This window comes from Diadema setosum, chromosome 16 (assembly GCF_964275005.1).
Source record: "Diadema setosum chromosome 16, eeDiaSeto1, whole genome shotgun sequence".
Lineage (NCBI taxonomy): Eukaryota > Metazoa > Echinodermata > Echinoidea > Diadematoida > Diadematidae > Diadema > Diadema setosum.
Genome location: NC_092700.1, coordinates 24,164,977 through 24,191,111, shown reverse-complemented (window position 1 = coordinate 24,191,111; position 26,135 = coordinate 24,164,977). Strand labels below are relative to the sequence as shown.

Sequence of the window (26,135 nt, the reverse complement as noted above, 5' to 3'; positions counted from 1 at the left end):
ATTAATGTTGTTTTTTTTTTCTGTCACATGAACACCACTGAGTCTATATGACTAAGGGAAATAGACATTCTTCAATTTTGCTTGATGTTGCTCAGTATGATTAAATGTTGTGCACGCGTGCTTGACCTCAATAGCGAAGAGTCTAAAGTGATACATTACATCTACCAACATATACATACAACAATGACATATTATGGAACTGCTCTTGCAAATTTGCTAACTACATGCTAACTGCTATCTAACTGATTGCCCACCACCTTACCTCCACCTCACATCACTTCTTCACCTCTACTGTGCCGCGGATTAATCACATGAAAATCGTGAAATGATTATGTATAATGATGATACACACACAGACAAACACACACACTCAAACGTTTCAATTTAATTGCGTCAAATATGTAGTGAAGAGATCATGTTTAATCACATCTAAAAGTCATCGCTTTAGTCTTGCAATAACCAGTTTTAGTCATCAAAGCTCCAAAGTTGAGGAAAATGACATAAACACATTTTCATACATGTATGATGCCATGCTTACCGCACCCTGTGAAGTGAATGTTTACTCCATTTTAAAGATGATTTGTGTCATTCAACCAAATTGTTGGCAAAAACGGTCTCCCAATTTAGTTTCCAAATCTTCTTTTTCTTCTTCTTTTTCTTCTTCTCGTATACTGTCCAGCGACCCTTAGTAGGTGTTTTCTTTTGTTTTTTCTCTTTAGTTTACGGTAATCGGAAACGGTACAAAATACACAATTCGCGAAACATAAGCAAAACATATACACAATAAATAGACAATAGACTCTCTAAGGCACTATTATAGTTACAGCCACACACCCAGCGGCACCCTACGCCGCGGCTCTAGTCTCTCACTAAAGGAACGTCAGCCTTTTGACTATTTAACCTACTTTCAAGTTTCTCAGTCTCTCAACGTCCGGTTTTCGTTTTTATTTGTGTTTTTGTTTTTTATTTGTCTTTGCAAAAAGAGGACATTGATAACACTGGTTAGAACGGATATTGACGTCGTATACGGTATAAGTGCAAGGCAATTCACAGGAATACACCATTCGAAGGATTTTTTTTTACAGACAATCATGTTCTCATTAATATACTTCACAATAAAAACGATTTCAATGACATGATTCTTCTTTTTTTCTGTCTCATGAACATCACTGAGATAATAGCATGAATTAGGGAAATATACATTTTCTATATTTGCTTGATTTTGCTCGGTATGAGTAAATACTAGTAATGTGCATGTTTGCTTAACCTCCTGATTATTTAGTGAACAGTCAGAAGTGTTATTATACATATTATATCAACATATACATACAACAAGCGTGACATATGCAACTGCTCTTGCAATTTGCTAGCTATCTACTAAACGTGCTAACTGCTTCCTATTTATACTGATTGCCCATCCACCTCACCCCCACCCCACATCACTTTTCACCTCCACTGTGCCGTGGATCTATCACATGAGAATCGTGAAAATGACTATTATAAACGCACCACAGACACACACGCAGACGTTTAAATTTCATTTTCTCAAATACGAAGTCAAGACCTCAACTTTGTTTGACCACATGTAAAAGGCATCGCTTTGGTCTTGGAATAACCAGCTCTTGTCATTGAAAGCTCCAAGACTGCGGAAAATGGCAAGCGTAACATAATGCAACTGCTCTTGCAATTTGCTAGCTATCTACTAACTGCTTTCTATTGATTGACCATCCACCTCACCCCCACCCCACATCACTTCTTCACCTCCGCTTTGCCGTGGATCAATCACAAGAGAATCATGAAATGATTATGTATATACACACAGACACACAGACACACACACACATAGACGTTTCAATTTCAATTTCAATATGTATTGAATAGCTCAAATATGTTTAAACACTTCTTAAAGTCATCGCTTTAGTCTTGAAATAACCAGCTCTGGTCATCAAAAGCTCCAAGAATGAGGAAAATAACATAAATATATTTTCATATCCATGTAAGATGTCATGTTTACCGCACCCTGGGAAGTGAATTTCCACTCCATTTTCAAGTTCACTTGTGTCATTCAACAAAACCGATGGCAACAGCGGTTTTCTAATTAAGTTTCCAAATATTCTTCTTCTTAATGTTGTACACTGTCCAAGACCCCTGAGTAAGTTTTTTTTTTTTTTTTTTAAATTAGTTTACGATGATCAGAAACGGTACAAAATACACAATTCGAGAAGCATAAGCAAAACAAATGCACAATAAATAGACAATAGACTCTCTAATGCACTATTATAGTTACAGCCACACACCCAGCAGGACCCTACGCCGCGGCTCTGGTCTCAGACCCAAGGAACCAAAGCCTCTGTGGAAAAAAAAAATGCAAACCAGCATTACAACACCATGTACAGTCTCACAAATGCGACTAGTTTATACAGCGTCATTTAGCCTCATAATTATAGATGATGCATTGAAAACAGCACACATTAAAAGAAATCATATAAAGTATACAAACGCACCTTCGGATTCAACCTACTTTCTCAAGTTCCAGAAGTGTTACAATACATATTATATCAGAAGTGTTACAATACATATTATATCAGAAGTGTTACAATACATATTATATCAGAAGTGTTACTATACATATTATATCAACATATACATACAAGCGTAACATATGCAACTGCTCTTGCAATTTGCTAGCTATCTACTTACACTGCTTCCTACTGACTGCCCATCCACCTCACCCCAACCCACATCACTTCTTCACCTCCACTGTGCCGTGGATCTATCACATGAGAATCGTGAAAATGACTATAATACACAAACACAGACACACACACAGACGCAGACGTTTCAATTTCATTTTGTCAAATATGAAGTCAAGACCTAAAATATGTTTGACCACATCTAAAAGGCATCGCTTTGGTCTCGGAATAACCAGCTTTAGTCATCAAAAGCTCCAAAATTGAGGAAAATGGCATAAATATATTTTCATACATGATGACATGCTAAGCGCACCCTCTAGTCTGAAGTGAATTTTCACTCCATTCTCCAGTTGACTTGTGTCATTCAACAAAACTGATGGCAATAACGATTTTCCAATTTAGTTTCCAAACCTCGGTCATAAACTTTTTTTTTGTTTAGTTTACGGTGATCGGAAACGGTACAAAATACACGATTCGCTAAACATAAGCAAAACATATACACAATAAATAGACAGTAGATTCTCTAATGCACTATTATAGTTACAGCCACATACCCAGCGGGACCCTACGCCGCAGCTCTGGGTGGCATTTCATGAACCATTTTGTCAGATATTTCGTCTGACAAAATGTTAAAAGCTACTGAAATCCTTGCATCTGATTGGCTGAGAGCAAATTTGTCCGACAAGTTGTCGGACAAAATGCTTCATGAAATGCCCCCCTGGTCTCTCACTCAAGGAACGCCAGCCTCTGTTTTAAAACATTATATTGGCAACCCATGTGTGCTGTACGTAGCTTGCCACATTAAAGTGAAATTAACGCCAAATATACAATGTTCTTTCAATGCACATTCGAAGAATAAAGCAATAATTTGAGGCCTGACAATAATTACTTTTAACGTACTGTGGCTAGATGTCCCATGCCGCTGCTCATTCTCCTCTCTGAGATTCTACTTCGCTAAACTGAAAACCGTTTGTATTTACACTGTAGTTCTTACCACAACTCATGCATTAAGGCATTCGGCCCTACGAATTTGGCTGACTGGGACGAAAATGGTCAAATGACAGTTCATTGCAAATTCTTTGCACACAAAATATCTCTCGCTGGCGAATATGTCACGGCGTGACACTCTTTGTTTTCATCGTCTATCATCTACTTTAATGTCTGCGACGTACATCGAGGATAGGATCACGAGGTCGTAGACGTGTCATACAGTGGGACCTCGATTATCCGGCCATTGCTTAACCAGATTCTCTGTTATCCGGACGTCGACTGGCTTACATATCTTGTTACATTTTGTTGCATTTTTAGTGCCAGTCACACTCAAAACGAACACAAGTTCAACCATTATCGTGCGAATACACGTCGGGACATCTTCTAATCATTGCAGCGGATTGTAACTTTTTAAGTCAGTTCGTGAGACGACGTCAATGACAGGTAATGTGTCGCACGTGTCACTGGCACTGAGTGCACAGCAGTGGTTACAGTATAACTGTCGATCCCATTATTGGTCAATATCAATCATATAAACATTATACGTGAAGGATATATTACTATTATATTTCGTTTCATGTTAGTATCAATTAATTAGATATGACACATGCAGATAATCATAATAATAGCGAATTGGTAATAATATAAGTATACCCCTAGCATAATCATGCTGGAAAGTGCTGTGCTGAGCATGATATATCTCGTATCCGGCTAAATCGATTATCGCGGATGCCTGCCGGTCCCAACGTGGCCGGATATTGGAGGTCCTACTGTACTTGGCATTGCCTTTTTATCCATCATGTCCACTGCGTAATAAACCTCCACATTAATATCATCAAACGGCAAATCAGTCTCATTTTCCCCTTTCTACCCTCATTTCCCCAATTAGGGAGTTTATTTTCTTTTATTTCGATTAAGTATCACACCTTCTCCCCCCCCCCCCCACACACACACACATGGGCACATAATCTAACTCATGTCTATACCTCCAGACGAAAACACACGCGTAGAAAACTGTTTGCTGCAACTGGACTGGAAAATTTGTCTACTCCAAACTGGCAAGATGAAGACCCTCTATTATACCCGACTTCACTATCACACAGACATAATCGGTTATAAAAGACTTATAACATATCGGTCAAAATGGGAGGGGCTTATATATAAAACAAATGATTCAAGAAAGATAATTCACTGGGTTATGGAAAATGGTCAGTTGCATTCTCACTCTCTCTCTCTCTCTCTCTCAGACAACTGAAGTTCCCCAAGTTATGACTGAATTAGGTATTGACATAATAAACAGCATCCAAACCGAACATGATTGTCTATAACGACTTTCACCCTTCATTTAGTGGGGCTCTATAACTCCAGTGAGAATTGCTTTCTTGCCATCAACAGCATGATGTTTCCTTCAGACCATAGCATATTTTCCTAACTTGTAATCGTAGACAAACTTACCAGGACTGAGTTGACAATAAAGGGCGGGCATAAAATGTTGGATTACATTACACTGCACGAGCTTTCATTTTTTGGTTTTACGCTAGGTCTTTGCGCTTCTCTTTCCCGATGACTTTGAGAGGAAGTGGTGGGACGTTTTGGCTTGGGCTCTTCGACAATAATCTCCTCGTTCTTGATAGCAAGATTGTAGGCATTCTGATCGCAAGTCTTCAAAGTCGTCCACAGAAACTGCAACAGCTCGATGTCCTTCTCGACGTCCTCATTGTGATCATCCTCTCTGTAATTAGCCAACAAAAGGATTCTTTTCTGGTCGCCGACGAAGTTTTTGACATTCTGAACTACAGTCCTGGCGTCTGGGTATTCATCCCCGTGAGTTATAACGAGCAGTGGTGAAGACGCTGAGGGAAGATTCAAGAGACATTTTGAGTGGAGAGTCACCATGGCTGGCGTAATGTCCCGAAATTGACGCAAGCAAATTTTCAATATCGCGCGAAGTGATGAAAGTCAAAGCAATTTCGATCTTCAGTTAGCAATTATATCTCTTTCCATCTTTGCTCAACTTCAGGACAGTGTAACGCCTGATGTAATGCCTCAAAAGACAAGTCCAAATAGAGGGTCTACCAAAAGCACATACCCATATAGATACACACACACACACACACACACACACACATACCCACAACAACCACTTGACAACTTCTGTTGGCAAAGAGGATGTTTGTTTTAGTCAATATAATTGCAAATTAAAAAATATAGATAAATAAGACCCTCACATACATACACACACACACACACACACACACACACACATATACATGCATTTATTACGCATATATGTCATACATTATTCTGTATATGAAGAGTTTGTTCGCAAAAACCGATATGTCCATTTCTGAAGATTTTGAAGTACGGTCTCTGTCATAAAGTACAAAATAATATCTTTTAAATGATATATTGGTCACTACATATAAAGGTACATTTTTGAAGTTATGGTCAAAAGAACCAAAACATTTCTTATTCTCTTTATTTCTCTTGACCTTTAATCGCAAATATCTCCATTTGGCAAATATGGACTTATCGTTTTTTGCGAACAAACTCTTCATATATGAATGCATTTATATATTTGTGTGTTTCTACATGTTTGTGCGTTGACTAATGCAAGCTAAAGTGTGAGATGAAAAATGTAAAGAGAGTGAAGAAAACCCGAATGTCTCTGAGTCATAGTTACACAGTGATTTGAGAGTTTGTCTCTACATCCATCTAATCATCTTTGTTTGTTCCAAATCTGCCGCCATATTATATCCGACAATCTGCCTGACTTTTCAAACTTCACAGACTAAAAAAATGCAAACAGATAATGTGAAATGAAGAACAATCAAACAGGATACGACGCAGAAAATCCTAGAACGTAAACCTGACCAAAATGAGCTTACGTCGATTTCAATATAGTATAGTAGTCATCAAGGATTAAAAATTCCTCTGATTCACAAGCATAGCTATATTGTGAACAAGGTATCACAAGTATTGTGTAACTGATGGTTTCAGTGGTCTGAAACTCAATTTTCTCACACGTATTGGAATCGCAGGATTCCTTTGTGTTCTTTAAAAGTACGCGTGTGACTGCACGAGTTCTGCAATGGCTTCTTGACCAAAAAAAAAATAGTGAAAAAGGACAAGTTTATATGCGTATAGCCTGCATTTTTCTTGAAAAATAGTTTATGACAACAGAACGGAGATTCTGTAGAGGATGATTGCTATCATTAGAAATTAAATTATTGTATTTGCAGTGCCTGTGATCTTTATTCATCGAACAAGCTGTGTCTTGTCACTTCAGCTCAACAAGATGATTATTTGACTTCAATGCTCTTATTTTTATCATCTCAAGAACACGTATCTAAAAAGAGAAGGAGCAAATTAAACGTACCATGAATTTTCTTCACCTCTTGGAAGAAGTGGTGGATGAATCTATGAGCTTCATGCTCGCCTATCTGCCTGCAAATCAAAGCAAAAACATTTCTATTTACTACACATTGTGATGCGAATAACACTTTTTGATAATAGAATAAATGAACATTTTTTTTTGAAATCTTATTGTATACAACTGCATTATGTTCGCTTAATTATGTTAATCAAGTCACCATTCATTTAGCCATTAAACGATAATAGATATGTATTTTTTGCCATTAGAGAAAAATAACCTGTCAAACACAAGTTCTCCGCATTATGTTCCTGTTATCACACGGTATATACCATTGTGTCTAGTCTCTCCTTCTTTTATGTCAGCTCTTCTTCAATCTTACAGGTATAACTTTGTACACAAACATTCTTTGTAATATATTCAATCCCGGTTGATTTTAATCAATATTCTTACATCATGAGATCCACTTTTCTTCTGTCCACGATGGCGGTGTTGTAGTTTCATTTCTCCCCTTTAATCTTCTTTTTCTTTCCTTCTTAAGTTCATTTCATGTCAGTTGACATTGGCTCTTTTGATTTTGTTTTATATGGGTTTGTAGTTTGTTAATTCATTACTCATTTTCTCATGTATTTTCTGAAGGTCTCATATAGTACAAGGTTTGCATTTTAGTGGTACCCTCTATTTCCATCCCCTTCCTTATTTAATTCAAAATATGCGAATACATATGTTTTCTTCATCTTGCTACTCATTTTTACATGTACTTTGTTAATTAACGTTTTTGCAATTATTACAAATGTGTTCTGCTTCTACATCATAATGTGCATAGAATATAAGGCAAAATATCGCGGACGTAAAAGCCATCCGACTTTGTTTTCCTTTATCAAAAAAATGTGCATTTTCTGCGATTTTTATTTCATGAATATCGCATGCCCAATGTCATTTTCAATCTCGGCGGCTGTTCACCGTGACTTCCTACTGTAAGTATGTCATTAAAGTATTGAGGGATTTCCGTCGGATATCGCACTATCTGAAAACACGCTTAACCTATCGCGAGTTGAATGTTTACAGTAATTTGTCCCATCCTGTCCTACGTATAGCAGAAACTACACACAGAGAAATTACGGTTCTAATTTGCACCCTAGAGGGTGCATATCGTTGTAACACCAGCGGCTCCATTTAGGGTTCTATTTTGGGGGGTGCTTATTTAGCACCCTATATTTAACACCATATATGGTGCATATTTGCACCCCTCCATTGGGTTCCCTTTTGCACCCAATAGGGTTCATATCGTTGTAACACCAGCGGCTCCATTTAGGGTTCTATTTTTGAGGGTGCTTATTTAGCACCCTATATTTAACACCAGATATGGTGCATATTTGCACCCCTCCATTGGGTTCCCTTTCTGCACCCCATAGGGTGAACAAAAATTCAGGTGCAAATTTGCACCCTTTCAGGTTCATATCGTTGTAACACCAGCGGCTCCATTTAGGGTTCTATTTTGGGGGGTTCTTATTTAGCACCCTATATTCAACACCCTATAAGGTGCAAATATGGACCTCTATACAGGGTTCCCCTTCTGCACCTCATACCTGTACCCATTATGGTTCATACTGTTATTGTTGTAATTTTGCACCCTATGGGGTGATAAAGTCACCGCAATATAGGATGCAATACAATTTGCACACGTCTCTATTTAGGGTTACCTTTCTGCACCCCATGTGGTGAAAATTATAACCTTTTTTTTAAACCAAAATAATCATATACTGGATGCATTCACTGACTTCACAAACAATTACCTACGGTAACACTCCAGACATGAAGCAAAAATAGCATGCACAGATTTACACACAGTTTCTCAGTCAATTAAATCCACAATCTTTCGAAAACTGAAGTCAGAGACTTCAATTCAACAACAAATAGAACATAAACATGATGAATACAGTGCATACTTACATATAAATTATTAACATTTTATTATATGTCTCATGGAAGAGGGACAAGTTAACAGCGATTTTCTTTTTCATGGTTTACTTTAAAATGAACATCAAATATACATTGTATTTCTACAAATTCTCATACGAGATGCATATTTTGTCATAAAAAGGGCAATGTAAATCAAAAATGTATGAAATTTGGTCAGTACATTGAATAAGAAGAAAAATATTTGTTCTTTCCATCAAATGATTACTTTTGCTTCTTTTAAAGGAAGTTACCACATTGACAAAAAGCACTAATTCTTTTTATACAAAAAATCCCTGAAGCTTGTGCAGAGTAATAGTAAACTATGTGACAAATATCTTTCACATTGTCCTTTTACTTCTAGAATGGATCATAGATATGTACCTTGAATTTACCGGTACATCTTACGGTAATCAAAAGCACCTTTATGACGCTCTTAGACATTAACAGCGATATGTCAACTCTGATTTCTTGTACACAAGTTACTGCCAAAACAATGAAGGGTATGGCAAAGTTCTGTCATATATATTTGAAACTCACTACTTGTACTGACATATTCCATCCAATTCCAAGCTTGAGAGCTTGCGAATGTGCCCCATTATACAATTAGTATACTTCACATTTTGTTTTTCATATACAATTACACCAATGATAAGGTGAAAAAAGAATCAAAAAATGAAGAATGCACATCTAAATTTGGTTACTTTTTTATGCACACAGCTAAAGATATGTCCCAGTTATAAATCTCGGGCAGAATAGCACATCTGAATACACTTTTTATTGCATCAAATTAACACTAACAATTCCACAGAAAATGTTACCTAAGAAAGGGAAAATAAGGTTAACCAATCAGTGGTATGACAAACAGGACATAAAGAGGAAGGAATATGTCTTCAGTGAGACAAGTTTAAAAACAGTTTTGTTTTTTTGATACATTGGGTTTTTTTTTTCCAAGCGATGGAAACAAGAAGCACATTGTACTCAGTAGACCAAAAATATAATTACACAATGTATGCAGTTTAGCCCCAACATTCAAAATATTGTAAAGAGCAGTCGATTTTTCACATTTATAAGCAGTTATTGGTATTGGCACCATCACAAGCATAATGATCGGGAGCAAAATATATTATTATTACTATTATCATCATTATTATTCCTATTATTATTATCATCATTATTATTATTATTATTACTATTACCATCAATATTTTACAGAGATTTATGATCATGCACGAGAAATACCTCAAGTGTTGATGTTACAGTCTCACAACTCTCCCAATCATTTATGATTTCAACACTTAATTTTCACCAAACCTTACACAAATATATCACCACTTTATACAACCTACTTAAAGAAAGCTTGAAATTATAATCAGAGTTAGAGGGCAAGTCCACCTTCATATAGACCTACATGTGGATTGAGTGAATGCGCAGCAATAAGCCAGTCCGGAGATAGCTCATGTGCACATAGGTACAAATGACCTTTCATTTTTCTCAGTTGGTTAGGCACTTCACTCAATGCAAAGTGACATAATGCAGCAGCTTGCCCACCATAGCCATTTATGGAACTCATATTCAAACAAAGAATGAACCTAACCAGTGTAGATGAAGTGACCAGTATGGTTCGTCAATCAACACTTAGGGAATCATCTATTTTATCAAGTGCTGTCTTGAATATGTTAACAAACTTTTTTTGTGTGTTAACATTGCCAAATACCAGGCTTGCTGTCAAGTGGATGTACTGGCAGGCACCATTTATAAGGATTCCATGAATAATCCTAGCATTACACATGCTTATCTCAGTGAAATTAAAAAAACCAACCTGTCTCTCGGTACAAATAACCTTTTTCTGCACATGCTCAAACTGGTACCCCAAGCTAGCTTATACTATTAGAACACATCAGAAAAAAAAATTGAAAAGCGGACATTCAGTTCAAAAGTTAATAATCTTTAAAACATTTGTGCAGTCGCAGCAGAGTGAGAAGAGTTTATGATGTCACATGCGTAGAACAATTCAAGGAAAACCTAAAAAGAATTTCATTTTTTTTTCTTTTAGGAAAAACATGCACATTTCCTTGACAAGTCACTGACGTATGTAAGGAATTGATAATAGTTTCTGCCTTCTTAAAGAGTGAAGTCCAGTGTTCTTTTATATGCAAAAAAAAAAAAAAAAAAAGAAGTAGATATGATATGTTGAGCTTTCTCAGGTTTTGGAACAAACTCTATTTTTTTAATCCTTATATACATAAAGGGTTTGTGAGAAAATCATGCTTTTGTCAAGTGTCACAAAGCTACTCCACTTATGACATTGCATTGCCAGAGATTGCCCAAAATTGACATGTTATTGTGTGGCTGTCTACTACAAAAAACAGCAGGCGACTTATTTTTTTTGTGTTCCCTACTTAAACAATCAATTCAAAGTGTGCATGTGTTGTTGAAGCACTGAGGCTATCGATGGTGAAGAAATAACTATATAAAATATGAACAATACAAACTAACCCCATCTAGTATGAAATATAATGGAAAGCATACTTTGAGTATTTCATATCCATTAGCAGATTCATATTTTCATTCATTATGCACCCCCCCCCCCCAAAAAAGAAGAAGATAAAAGTGAATAGAAGTCAAGTTCTTTTTAGACTGTGTTTAAATTTGTAATTTGCAAGTTCGTTCTCTTGTATTTTTCTATTATATATTTCTTTAGAGTATTCTTGTTAATATTAAAGGCCAGTGCATTCTAAGAAAGGGAATAACCTGACAACAGTTTAGAAGACAGAATAAATAGTTACTGTTATCTATGAAATTAGACATTTTCACATATATTTTGCAAAAAAAAAAATGCTAATCTTCATTTCATGGAGTGGCTTTATTCTCACCCTCGGCTAAAAACAGGGAGGTGATTACTTTCTGGATTAAAATGGAAAGATGTTTCTAGAGCCGTGGTGTTTAGCAATTCTAATGGGGGGGGGGGAATTCAATGTGGCCCGTCTCAAATTTTATATGGTTTAAACATACATGACATATAGGAGTCTCATTATTATGCCTCCGCCCTGAATGGTGCCGGAGGCATATGTTTTCAGGTTGCCTGTCTGTCTCCCGGTCTGTACGGATGTATCTACGGAAAAATTGATGGGCTTTCATCAAACCTGGTTCAGGGATACTACATGATGCTGATGATCTTATTGGCTTTTGCATTATATCTGCTAAAAGTCAAAGAAAATTTGAAAATAACTTTTTTGCTACTTCTCTAGTCAGGGAAATCGGTGCACTCGTGTGTACTGGTTGGTTGGCACATTCAGTTGGGTACAGCAAGGTTTCATCCTCTGCTTTCACAGGAAAGCCGACTCCCAACTTCTTGTTCTCGTAGTCAAGGTATATCTGCTCCTCTGCTTCAGCAACATGCAGCATGGTCTTCATAGCTAATCTCATCTTACGCTGCATAAGTCGAAACTCCTCGAGCTCTAGTTTTTTATGCGTTTCTATAGCAGCTGCTTCAGCTGCCAAATAATATGCCCTTCTGGCCATCACTCTCAGAAGAACTGGCATGGCTTCCACACTGACTCAACGAGGAACCAGGATTGACATCCTGAACATCTTCCATCTCCAGCTCTGGCATCCTATATGGCTCACCAGTCTCTCGAGGTTGACCTGCATCACTCATCCTGAAGACCATCATTAAACTTCATGCATAGTGAACTCGATGATAAATAATCAATCAAACACAGGTCCCTTTGGCCCAGTATGAGACCAAGCTAACACCATGCATCAGCATGGATCAGCAAGGTTCAACCTGTAATTGAATAAAACAAAGTTCAACATACAGTCAATATTGGAATATCTACCTGCTAAAGTATGGGATCAAGTATTTGAACTTCTGGAGTGATTTACCATTTACATACCTTGTTTGTGTGACTTATTTTATGTCATGTCTAGCACATGCAACTTCTCCAGTGGATATTATCTAAATTCACATATCGTGTATCATTGCTTATGCTCTGTGATAACAGACATTTTATGTTTATAACACACATTCTATTTTCATTGATAGACAACAAGGAGTCAAGGCCAACCTAAATTTTCTGACTTCAATCTTCATACATGTCTTAAATTCTCCTAAATGAACCAGGAACACTATTTTTCTTCATTAGGCACATCATACATGCCTACATCGTTCTTTCTGTCAACTTCACAGAAACCAATATCCAACTGAGCCTCAACTCGGCTCAAACGTAATAATTCCCATTAACGAAAATGATGCGACAATATCCGGTCACCTATTTACGTACGTACCTTGGTAACTGCGTCCAGCAGCCCCATACGCATAGCGTAATTACGCTATGCATATGGGGCTGTTGGTCGTAGTTAGTACCTTGGTTGAGGCTTTCCGTATTAACGTGCACTTTCATTGACTTATTCGCTATGCTTTACTGTATGTATGATCGCACTTCTGACATGTTAGTACACACGTACCTCGATACAACTCTTTCGCATCAGTTTTCACCACTCAGCATTCTATGAGCATAATTCACACATATCATCGATCACTGTGAAATATTTTCAACGGAATTACAGTACAATTATCTACTCACAACGTTTGGCCCATCAAAAAGATTAATTCATCATCCAAACCTCACGGTCGTCTGTCCATTCCAAACGAGGAACGTCAGTAGTATGCACGTACGTATACCGCGCGACCTACGGCGTGGCGTGCGCATGCGATTTTAGTTTTGCCATTGACCAAGTGCTCAACGGTCCACGCGTCAAGTGCACGCATAATACGTGTACTTGTACTCGTTTGCTTTCTCTCTATGATAACGTCATTGAAATGATATTCTTGATCCCGGTGCGAGAAGAAAAAACAAATGTTTAATTCAAGTAGTATTTTTTTAGTACAGTATTACGGATGACACTGTCAGTCTTTAACAACGTGTAGTTATATTTTCAAATAAAAATATACGATAATATCCAAAAATAGTGTGGCATTTTAAGCAAACACCATTCAACACCCACATGTCAGCTTTCGGGAAAGACTATGGAATGGTTCCAAATTCGAACCCTTAAGACTTGGCTCCCTTTAGGGTTCGGATTTGCACCTCTACATCCATCCCGAACCCTATAAGGTGCCACTTAGTTAGATTTGCTCGTAGGGTGCAAATAAGAACCCTAATAGAACCCTAATTTCTCTGTGTGTATGGATAAGATTAGTTCATACTTCGGCTTCACAAAAGGAAGCAGCCTTAGGATTCTTCTTTTTTTTAATCGATCCGGTATAGAGAGCATCATGAATATACATTTGCGTTTCACAATTCGTATACTTGGTATAACAATAGTGCAAAAGACAAATTCCCTTATACAAATAACAAATAGAGTGAAATCTAACATGCTCCATTTTGTCTAATCATTTCATATATACATGAAGGGCCTACTTCTTTTATTTTCCAGTTGATGTTTAACTCACGTTTTGTGGTATACTAAGACAGCTGCATGGCATTCTTGAGACTTGTCTTTCTTTATTTTGTGCTCCGTGTCCATGCTTCTGCAACCCTCTGAAAAAAAAAATAGTCAGCATTAACAACGTGTTAATGTTATTGACACTCACTGTCAAAATAAATGTTAGTTCAAATATCCTACGGTAATGTTATGAACATGATGAACTGTATACATGCATGGGAAAGCAAGAGGTACATTGTTTATCATTGCACGCATCTACTCTCAGTTAGGATTTTCTTGAAATTGCCTAATCAGTACAACCCCTACACGCTTTAAATCGCTTCTCCTGGCAGGGCAAATGGTAAAGTATCAGCTGGTACCTATGGTAAAAAAAAAAAAATGATAAACATTGAAACTTTTTTTTTGATAATCAACAGTGTGATATAAATTAACTCTAAGAATACAACGTTTCTATTGTCAGTGCCTTATTACTAAGTACAATTACATTATCAGATATTGGTTTAAAAACGATGTTAATGTCGTGACAATGAAACTGATTCTAGAAATGTCGACGGAAAGTGAGAAAGAATAATTTCATTTATCGCTCCCTTTCTCCTCCTATGTACATCCTCGTGTTCCCCTTGAGTAAGAATATGACGTTGGACGTTGAACTTACTTATTTCATCTTTAATCCGGTCTAGTTCATCTAAGTCAAAGTTCTGCATTCCACGGTTGTCCTGCACTGTAATGTAGTCAGTCAACGGATGGTGGTTACGCTGTTTGGTGTGACCACCCCCGCTCTCAGCAGTTCCTTCAGCTGCTACATCGTCAAATGTTCCTGTACGAGAGGCATATTTAATCCTATAAAACCCAAGCTATTTTGACATTACCAGGACTCGGAGGGGGGGGGGAGGGGGAGACATTGAGCCCCATATAGAATTACTTCGTTATCTTGATTTTCCATGTATTGCCATCAAATTTGGCACATGTATGGGTACAGCAGCTCAAACTCTCTATGACCCTGCATTTTGAACTTTCTGAAGGTCAGCCATGGAGGGGGATGTTTACTAAAATTTAATGAAATACATACATGTAGGAAATAATCCCCAGTATCGTTATACTCATATATAAAATAGGGTTTTTTTAATTTTTTTATGAAATATTACAAGAACCTTCAGTTTCAAATGAAGAATGTTATCTAATGGGTGACTTTAATATTGATTTAAGTAAATGTAATGATTTGTATAACCCCGAGGAATTTCTCAATATTATGCTCTCTGCATATTTCTCACCCTTGATTTCAAAACCAAACCGTGTGACAGAATAATCTGCCACTTTAATAGATATGTATATTTTTTTTGGAATGTTAACCCTCTTCCTGATTCTGCTATTATACTTACGGATATATCTGATCATTATGCAATTTACATGTGCTCATCTTTACATTTAAAGACTAAGAAAGTTCAAAATTATGAAAGAAGGCGTAAGTTTACATCTCAGAATATAGTCCGGTTTCAAGAGTCTTTGATGGAAATCGCATCGTCTGATTTATATGTGTTGCAAGATACGAATATAGCTTATATTTTTTTCATAAATAAGATTGTTACTTTATTAGATATGCATATTCCATTAGTTAGAAAGAAGTTGCGTAATTACAAGTGTGATCTTAGATTGCCATGGGTGTCAAAGTCATTATTACGTTCATTTAATCGTAAAAATAATCTATATTATGTATATAAGGTTAAAAAACACAGCAATCCCGGTGATAAGTAATTAATATACTGCATATAAAAATACTCTCACCATGGAATTGCGTAAAGAAAAAAAGAATTATCATATAAGAAAATTAGATTTGTTTAAAAATGATATGCGTAATACTTGGAAATTGAATAATGAAACATTGATTAAGCATAAGGAATGAAATGTTATTTCTAAAATTAAGAATGATGGATGTGAAATAAAGTAATCATAAAACATATCACTAGACAACGGGATATTTTCACAAAGATTCCGGCCAATATTCGATAAATGTGAATTAAATATTTCTGTTATCATACGTAAATCTTTTATTTCACATAAAACAAGTGTGATGTTATTTTGTAATGCCCTTGATAGATTGCCACATGATATAATTTTTGAAAATGAAGTGATAAATGGGTTTATTCTGTTAGATTTCTCGGTCTAACTGTAGATAATAAGCTCTCTTGGAAACAACATATAGATTGTATATGCCGTACAATTTCAAGTAACATAGGTGTAATTGATAAAGTATAGTTGTTTTTTTTTCCTGTTAAAACGTTGTTAATGTTATATTCAACGTTCATTTTACCTTATCTAACGTACGGAATTATAGTATGGGGAATACACATACAACTTATTTAGATAGATTTATTTTTTAGCACTTCGAGTAATATGTAATACCTCCAAATATTCCCATACTCGTGATTTATTTGTGGAAAATAAGGTTTTTAAAGTTAGGGATTTGTATTATTATTATCTTGGTCAATTTATGTATAGTTTACATAACAGTTCACTCCCTTTAGTTCTTCAAAATATGTTTAATAAGAATAAAAGTATCCATAAATACCCCACTCGTCAAACAGACGAGTATCATTTGCCCCTTACTCGAACTCTGTATATGAAATCTACGTTTATTTATAGTGGCCAAAATTTTGGAATTCCCTAGTTTGAAATCATTTTCTAGTAATCTAAAGAAATATTTGATTAGTTATTATGTACCCAATGATTAGTTTGCCTGTTTTGGAATTATTTTTCTCTTTTCTTTGCCCTGCATCGAGAATACTTACCTGCCCTTCGCTCTCTCTCTCTATACCACTCCCCCCTCTCCCTCCCTCCCTCTCTTTCCCTACTCTCTTCTGTGTGTGTATGTATATGTATGCATGTGTGTGTACGTGTGTGTGTGTGTGTGTGTGAAAGTGGATGTTTCATGTTGCCATTGATGTAATGAAAAGTGTATACTTTCAATGATTAACTTGTACGGTACACGTATTGTAGTATTGTGAGCTATGTACTGTAGTAATGTAACGTAAGTGAGGGGACTGCACTATGCAAGTTCGCTTTTTAGCAGCCCCTCAATTTTCCACAAAGTCCTTTATGAAACAATATGTATTATAATGTTACAAGATATGTACTCATTTGACGTTTGTATTCCCTTTGTATATTGATTGAAAATGAAAATAAAAACATGAATGAATGAATTATATTCGTTCGTTTGTTCGTCCGTATTTATTTTCCTTCTCAAATGAAAACAAATGAAAAAATATAAAAAATTAATAACATTAATGTGACAAAATTTAAACAAAACATAACCAAATGACAAAGGAACCACACAAAAGTACAGTTTATACTACACGCATAACGTAAATCTTTGTAAAACATTTATAGTTACATATAATACAAATAAGACAGTACATTTGATTCAATAAGGAAGCTGCAGGAGACCGCCCGCGTAAGCATAGCTTGACTGGGCTCAGATGGCTTAATTGGGAAATATAACTCAGGTGTGCCTCTCACAAAAAGTACAGGGTGTTTTTTTCTACATTACAATAGTATGCTTAAGAGGGGAAAAGAAGATGTGGGTGAGTGCTGTGCGAGTGCAATAGTGAGTGTCTTATCATAAATCCATTACTTTCTTAATTAGCATATAAATCCTGTTGTCTTTTATTTCAGCGTACAGTCAAACCTGCCTCAGCGGCCACCTGTCTATTATGACCACCTGTCTATAGCGGCCACTGAAAAATCCCAATTCCCCCCCCCCCCCCCCCGAGAGTTAAGCCCTGTTAGAGACCCTGTGTATAGCGGCCACCTGTCTAACGCGGCCAGCGGCCACAAATGTTGTTTCCCGCGGTCGACTTTAACCTGTCTATAGCGGCCAAAAACCCAATGGAGACGTAGCCGAGCCGATGATTCAGCGTGTTTTTCTGCTTTTTAGCCGTGCGGGCAACGTTCAGTGATCGCCATTGCTGCATTCATCCCTCATTCAATCGTAATAATGCACTAGTGTAAAGCTTTCTTCAAGACAATACACATACTACTGTGCAACAATTTCATATACACCATCATGTTTAAATGCACGAAACACACGGTGTGTGCATACGTATACACATACATGTACATTTAAGGATACAACGATGATGTACATGTAAGCAATGCACACTAAGTTAGATAACCTGTCTATAACGGCCACATTTTCCGTTTCTCTTGGGTGGCCGCTATGGACAGGTTTGACTGTAATTCATCCTTACGGATGTGCTGAAAGTATTACTGACCACTCCTCATATTCTATTTGTTTTTATTTCCATGCTTATATCAAATCAAGTTGAGTTTTAGAACAGAATTGCTCTGAGAGAAGAGGAAGGTGTATTGCGTCTGTAAATTTACGATATACACTGTAGTATGTTGTATAGATGAGGATATCATCTTTACAGCAGAAAAACAATGTTTCGCTGTAAAACTCACGGATACATGCAGGACTGTTTTGTTACAATATCATGAATCACCTTACCTTCTTGAAATCATCGAGGACAATTCTTTAGCTACGAAGTAATCTCCCAACAGAATATGCAGACTTACCTTTGAAGGCAAAGAAAAGCGAGTTAATGAAGGCAGATTTTCCTGCGCTCATCTGTCCGAATAGATTGATGTTGACTAGCTTCAGATCGCCTAGGTTCATTTCCCGGGCACTCCCCGGTCTGTAGTTACGTATTTTATCTCGAAGATCCTCTCGCACTCGGGCTATGTAAAAACAAACAAACAAACATACATACATACAAAGAAGCCACAAATACAGCTTTCTGGTTTTGTGTCGTCCATCTTTGTCTACAAGACATTAAAGTTCCGAAAGCAATAATTATTGAAGAGATACGCACTATTACAGAAGAACAGTTCGGTAATTTGGTGTTTCTCTCAATCATGTACTCACCGGGAAACTAAGTACATTATAGTATAACCAAACCAACCACGATCACAGCAGGTTAGCTATCCTATATTCTTTCTGAATTTCAATTTGACTCGATTAAAAAAAAAAAAATCATTGGAAATAGACAAAGACACATGAACTTTAATAGCTTGGAATTAATTGGAATAGTTTAATGAAAACAAACTTTTATTCATTTAAGGAGTATATAAAAAATCTAACAAGCTTGAGATCTTCTCTGCCCTCTTATCTAAGCTGAGATATTTGTCTTAACACTAAAATGATGCAAACTAGATAGCTTAAAAATAATACCGAAAAAGTGCAGTTAAACAGAAAACCTGATTAATTACGATGCTATTGTAGACATTCGACGAGCACCTACACCGGTGTAATTAGTTTCGATGTTCAATCCTGAAATAAAGAAAAAAATACAGCATGCCCATTGCCCACCCACGCCCTCGTGCAATATACACGTATATGTCCCCTCCCCCATTAAAAAAAAAAAAAAATACAATCGGATTTCCGCATTGATAACGGTCAATATTACTAAACTTACTAAAATGTTATTTCAGGGTCTAAAAATATATCATCTTACCTTTATTTTGCAGAATGCTCCATTTAATTTGGTCAAGTGCTCACAGAGAAATGTGGATCATTGTAAAGCATGTCATGCATGGGTCTGTGATTCTTCCAAGTTAAGCAAATTGGAACTGCATATCAATGTGTGAACACAATGGGCAGAACTTGGAGGGAAGTTATTCCTGACATACTCAAAGATCCCCATTTTCCTTCAACCGCTGAAGCAAATCGGATGGTGTTTTCTGTAAGATGTGGGTAATGGATGTGGGTAATGTAATAGTTTCATATTTGGATTGATTAACTATTTTTAAAGTTATCGTTCCGGAAGATCTCGTTTTGTGTGTGTGTGTGTGTGTATGGGTGTATGTGTGTGTTTTTTTTTGTTCTTTTGTGTTCTGTTTTGTTGGGGGGGGGGGGGAGACGGAAGGTACAAGACGTCATATTACCCCTCCGCTCTATGAGTGGAATGTCCTTCTCTGATGGCTTCTTCCAGCATGGAATCCATGTCAATCCTATACAGTTTGTCAGAAATGTAGAGAAAGAGAAATAACACGATAAGAAGTAGTCAAGATTCTTTTAGTTGGTTTGTTTGTTATTTGTTATTGGTTTTGTTTTTTGTTTTTTTGTTTTTGTTTTAGGAGCGCTTGGGGACTGTGCAATCTTGCCATAATTCGAGGCTACATAATGTAACTGAGGAAATTCATTTTAGCAATGGGCAATGTTTATTTTCAATATTTATGACAAAATGATGCTATTTGTGCAGTCATTATCAAGAATCAACCAGTAATCCCTATATCATCATCCGCACCGTAGCTCATTGAAGGAATAGTCTCTAACAAAGTGTGTCAGCTCATATACAGTGTAATGTTACTTTGGGCATAGATACGATAAGAAAGTATGTAAAATGACGTCTCAACATGAGACTACCGATACTTTATAAATTTCATTTTCGTTAAAAACAAGGTATACTTTGATGTCTGAAATAATTGATCTCCCGCAGACTTGTACAGAAGAGTATTTTCTGGCCAGATGTCGACTATGCACTCTTTAAGTTGTCGACTATGCACTCTTTAAGGATTCTTACAATGCCGTCAACTATACTTCAAAATTTGAAACCTACTCTGATCAAATTGCGAGAAATTTAATCCAGATACACGAAGATACAATTCAAATAATGAACATCGTTAAGTATACAAAATGTATAGACAAATATTGCAGTAAGTTACACTTTCCACGTTTTGACATAAAAATGCACAGAATATGACATCATAAGTACAGTTCAATAACAAATATGCAAAGACATATACTGGACCCTGTTTTATGATTAGTGTAATTGATTTGCATTGATTTCCATGGTTAGTCTATGGCAGCATGTGTGGTAAAGAAATTTATAATCGATTATATCTTTTGATAAAACAGGGCTCTGTTTTGAGGTCGGTGAACTCGTTTTGTAGGTCTTACAAGATACCTGTTCTAGGCCATACTATTATATGTTTACGATGTGACAGGGGATTGAAACGTAAATTCATTCATTCATTCATTCATTTTATTTCCACACGGTCACTTGTTTCAGTCACAGGCTGTCACAGCTTGGGTTTACCATTTTAAGTTTCCCGTGTGCGGACCACAATCTCGCAGAAGTTAACCCATGACTTATTTTTTTAAACAAAATTTCGTCGATTCGTGATGCTTGATAGTTGTTTGAATACAGGCGATATGACGCCTTTATGACGTCACAGTCGAGATATAGTACGACAACTACTACTCGGCGTTATTCCTAAGGTGGATGTGATAAAGACACTATGAAGAATGATACATTGGTCTCAGTGAAAAAGAGTCCGAACGTTGTACAGAAATAACAAATTAATAAAAGGATTCTGCCAAATAAAAAATAGAAATGATTATGCAGGTAAATGCATACCACCTATTTTAGAAAGAAATGACGAGCAATTCACCAGAAATCTCGAAATCCCCAAAAGCACAATGAAGTATAAAAAAAAGAAAACTAAAAAAAAAGAAACAAGCAAATTGACTTACATAGCATACTCTCAAATATGACATATTATTTACCTTCAGGCATGATTTCTGGTCTGTACTTCTGCAAAAGCTTTCCAGTTACCAGAAAGAGTACTATTATCACTAGGACCAGAATGAACAACGTCAGTCCAATTCCGAGCCCCATTCTGTTTGGACCTGATGAAGTGTCTTTTTCTTCTGTAAACGTAACAAAGACCACAATAAACGATTGATATTAATGAACTTGTAATTTTTAGGATGAAGAATCCCCCATTAAAGCAATATCCAATCCCGTTGTGTATAGTAAAGGGTTAAAGTACATGAAAGAGGAAGGAATCTCATAAACGGACGGGTAAACCGAGCATTTACAAATTGAAAGGAAAGCAACACACAGAAATAATGTGTGGAAAAACTGATAGGTATTATGATATACACATTTTAACTGCCAATATAAATTATGATATTTACATGATTTCTATACCCATGCAGAACCATTATAATCCCGTTTGAGAATTGAAATTGCTAAATTTCTGGGGTTTCTTTTTTTTTTTCTTCAACATATGTATATGATACATATATTATATATATATACATATTAGTTTGTATTTCTTTTGCTGAAATGGCACATTTCAATCTAGATCGCTGCATTTGCATTTCTTTATATTTTTCCTCTGTTGTACCTTAAGGCAAAGTTGGTTTTTAGGGGGGCGGAGGGACAAGTCATAAACATAATTTCAGTTTTCTTTTTTTTTTTTTTTACAAACAGACAAGCATATGCATTGTTCACACAATCAAATGTCACATTACTATTTTCAAATGTCTTAATTTCTCTATCCTGTCGAGAGAGTCAAATGCAAGTTGATGCACTATAATGTAAGCCTTTAATTATATGCAATGAGCTTGTGTGATCTTGTTGCTATGATATGATATAAAATTGTAGATTTGAACGAACTTAAGCAAGAAACGGTTAAACCAATATCACATTCAGATAGATTACGTGATAGATAAATTCTCTTTTTGAAAATCGAGTATGATGCGTCTCAAATATGGTTTGTATGATTTTGAATGATAACATTATTTACCAGAAGTGTATTTTTAATGTCAGAAATAGTACAATTGACAAGACTGCTTTTTAGAAAACTATTATTCAGTTGTCTTTAACCTCACTCTGTGCAAGGGTAAAAAAAAACAAGGAAAAGAAAACAAAAACCTGATAAACATTCGCACAGTCTTGCCAACACACACGTATGTGTCGTACAATATTATATCATATCTATGTAATGTATTGATATATGTTTGTCTATATATAATGTTGATATATATATATATATATATATATATCTTATGTGATTAAGTATATTATATATAATATGCCTACACACACACACACATATATATATATATATATATATATATATATATATATATCATATAAATACTATATATATATATATATATCATATATGATTATATCAATTATGTTATATGCATGTAAGTATATTGTTGCATAGTATTGTACTAACAGTATAATAATGTATCGTATAATGTACAATAAAGAAAAGATTCTTAGTATAAAAACATAATTAAGTACTAAAGTGATTAATAGAAGTAAATATTTCTTAACTGCCCACCTTTCAAAGGTAAAACAGTGATAACCTTTGACGAGGTTCCGTTCACGGAATCACCTGATGTCGTACAGGTGAAGTTTTGTTCCGTGTCGTGACTGGCTGTAACAGTTATTGTCTCAAATCTCTCGAAAGTCCCGTCTGGAGAAGTGTGCTGGCTGGACCTCACTGGAGGCAGTGCTCGACCCGATTTGCTCCACACAAGCGACACGTTTGGCTTGAAACCCGTGAGCCGACAGTCAAGATGAAAAGTTGGGGCTTCCTTCGACGTTTGAATAGTGCAAGGACTCAAACCATGAACCTCTTCGACACATTGTTCGATGATATGATCCTTAGCCATGGCTGAGAGTAATTTTAATGAGAATTGCAATAATTATTTAGACTATATTAACGAAGACAGCATTAAGAATAATAAAGCCAGTAAAACTCACAACCGTGACGATATCAATAAAACTCATCGAAGACTAGTCCCGAGTGCACTTGGGCAGGCATGGGCACTTAACTTAAAGGAGATTTATTCGACAAAAAAAAAGTTTTAGAATATTAAATGAAATAGAATAACAACACCTATTTCGTTTTGCGTGGACATAATTGGTACCAAGTTACGCACCTGACATATCCATGCGCACTTAGATATAGTGATTGTTTTAACCCCCATGAAATAGATGATACTAGTGTAGGTATTTGTTTTTAGCATTTTAAAACGAATATGATCTTCATTTGTGTTCACAGATACTTTGTATTGTAGTATCATTTTGTGAGCAAATGTTGCAATTCAGCCGCTTGGCAGCGAGAATATCTTTTATCTAATAAACCGTACCATATCATACCATCCCATACCAACTCAGGCACAGGATATCTGCATCATCGGCCGAATGCTTTGAAATAGTGAACCATTTCTCCTTCTTTCATTGAGATCAAAACACCCATCTTGATTATCAAAGATCAAACACAACTGACCGTTGTAAATGGTCGCATAATCCCTTGATAGTCTAGTAGTGATTTGATTGTGTTTACTGATTACAATAATTGATTCATTGTATTCATAACCAACCAGTGAAACCAGTCTTGACCTTCACTGACATGTCTCAACATAATGAGCACTTTATACAGGAAAGACATTCAGAAAGTACTAAGAACGTACATCAGGCTCCAGGGTTATGCTTGAGTTAAAAAAAAAAGACCAAGAGATTGCGTCAAATTGATTGGCGAAGGAGGGTCATGTAATAGTTGTTGAAGTTATTTTCCTTTTTTCAAACAGATTAATTGTGTTAGCATGATATCGCTTTATCATAAATCTGATTATTATAACACTTTTATACTGTACTCTGAACGCACCATTCACGGTAAGAAAGGTTGAATTCGAGAAATCACTAAAATCTAGAAGCACCACTTGGCATTTGTAGTAACCCTCATCAGACACTTCTAGGTTGGTAATTATGAGGCCGAAATCCTCGTCCATGTGGAACCTTTCTATCTTGCTCGTAAATTTCTGCTGAAAGAATGAAGCTAAGGTCAGCGGCTGTCCTGGATGCGTCATGTTCTCCTTCTCCCAGTACACAGCTTGCGGTCTTACATCAAACATACATGGCAAACGCGTGTTTTCATCTTTCCATCCGATCGCGGTCGGGACAGTGCCTACAGTGCCTGGTTAAAGTGAAGAATAAAATTGATATTTTATATGTAGTTGTATATATAAATATATACTCTGCTTATAGGAGAATGAGACAATCTAGACCATTACACAGTCGTGGCAAAAAAAAAAATACAACAAACAAAAGCAGGCACAAACACACACGATGGAAAATCGATTTTAGTGTTGAGATTCACTTCGATGATCTACAATGTATAAAAGAAAAGTGATGTTCAACGTTCACTACAGGATGCGGTGTTGATATGGTGCTAAGCCCGACAGTTTTGTCATTTGTTCTAGCCCCTCTACATTACTTTGCTTCTCAGAGTTCTTCTTGAAATTTCTGTCGGAATTGGAATGCGTAATTAAAACTATTGAATTATCGGAATCTTCAGCAAGACAAACTGAGCAAAATTTTGCAATCGTTTGGACACACTGTACCTGTACTTCAGATAGTTCATAGTGCTTCGAATAATCACGATAACCAATCAAGCTTATATTAACACGAACCCTCGATAGTCATCGATGAAGCTGGGTCAAAGAACTAACCACTGTAGAAGGATATATCATGATATGCCTGGAAAAGATTGGAGAAACCTGTGTAAACGGTGTCTTTCTGTCGAGAAGAGGTATGACCGCCGAAAATCTGACTCTAACTAAAGTATTATGTATTAATGTAAGTGACCGTGCATCACAAAACGAACAAAAAGTCGCAGCCCTTGATTTTACGTGAAATGTAAAGGTGAAATGGGTCCACCGAGTCAATGTTGAGTTTTTCATGTTTTCTGAAAGACCTATCCTTCTTCTACATTATTCTTTAGTTTGGGATCATAACATGAATGGGAAAGTGTGTTTTCAGCAGTTTTTCTAGAACCCCTTTTTGGGGGAGAGTAGAATGATC

The 26,135-nt window shown here is 36.2% G+C and overlaps 1 protein-coding gene across 1 annotated transcript; it reads right to left on the bottom strand.

Moving 5' to 3' along the window:
• Positions 1–2,743: 2,743 nt before the first annotated feature.
• LOC140239729 (uncharacterized) lies at positions 2,744–25,186 on the bottom strand. Its single transcript, XM_072319551.1, has 11 exons — positions 24,940–25,186; positions 23,608–23,943; positions 22,031–22,174; positions 20,407–20,472; positions 19,039–19,200; positions 18,179–18,181; positions 15,122–15,283; positions 14,474–14,561; positions 7,063–7,130; positions 5,220–5,536; positions 2,744–2,773 (listed from the first exon to the last, which is right to left on the bottom strand). Exons 1-11 carry the CDS (start codon positions 25,184–25,186, stop codon positions 2,744–2,746), a joined length of 1,623 nt encoding a protein of 540 aa, XP_072175652.1.
• Between the last annotated feature and the right edge of the window lie 949 nt (positions 25,187–26,135).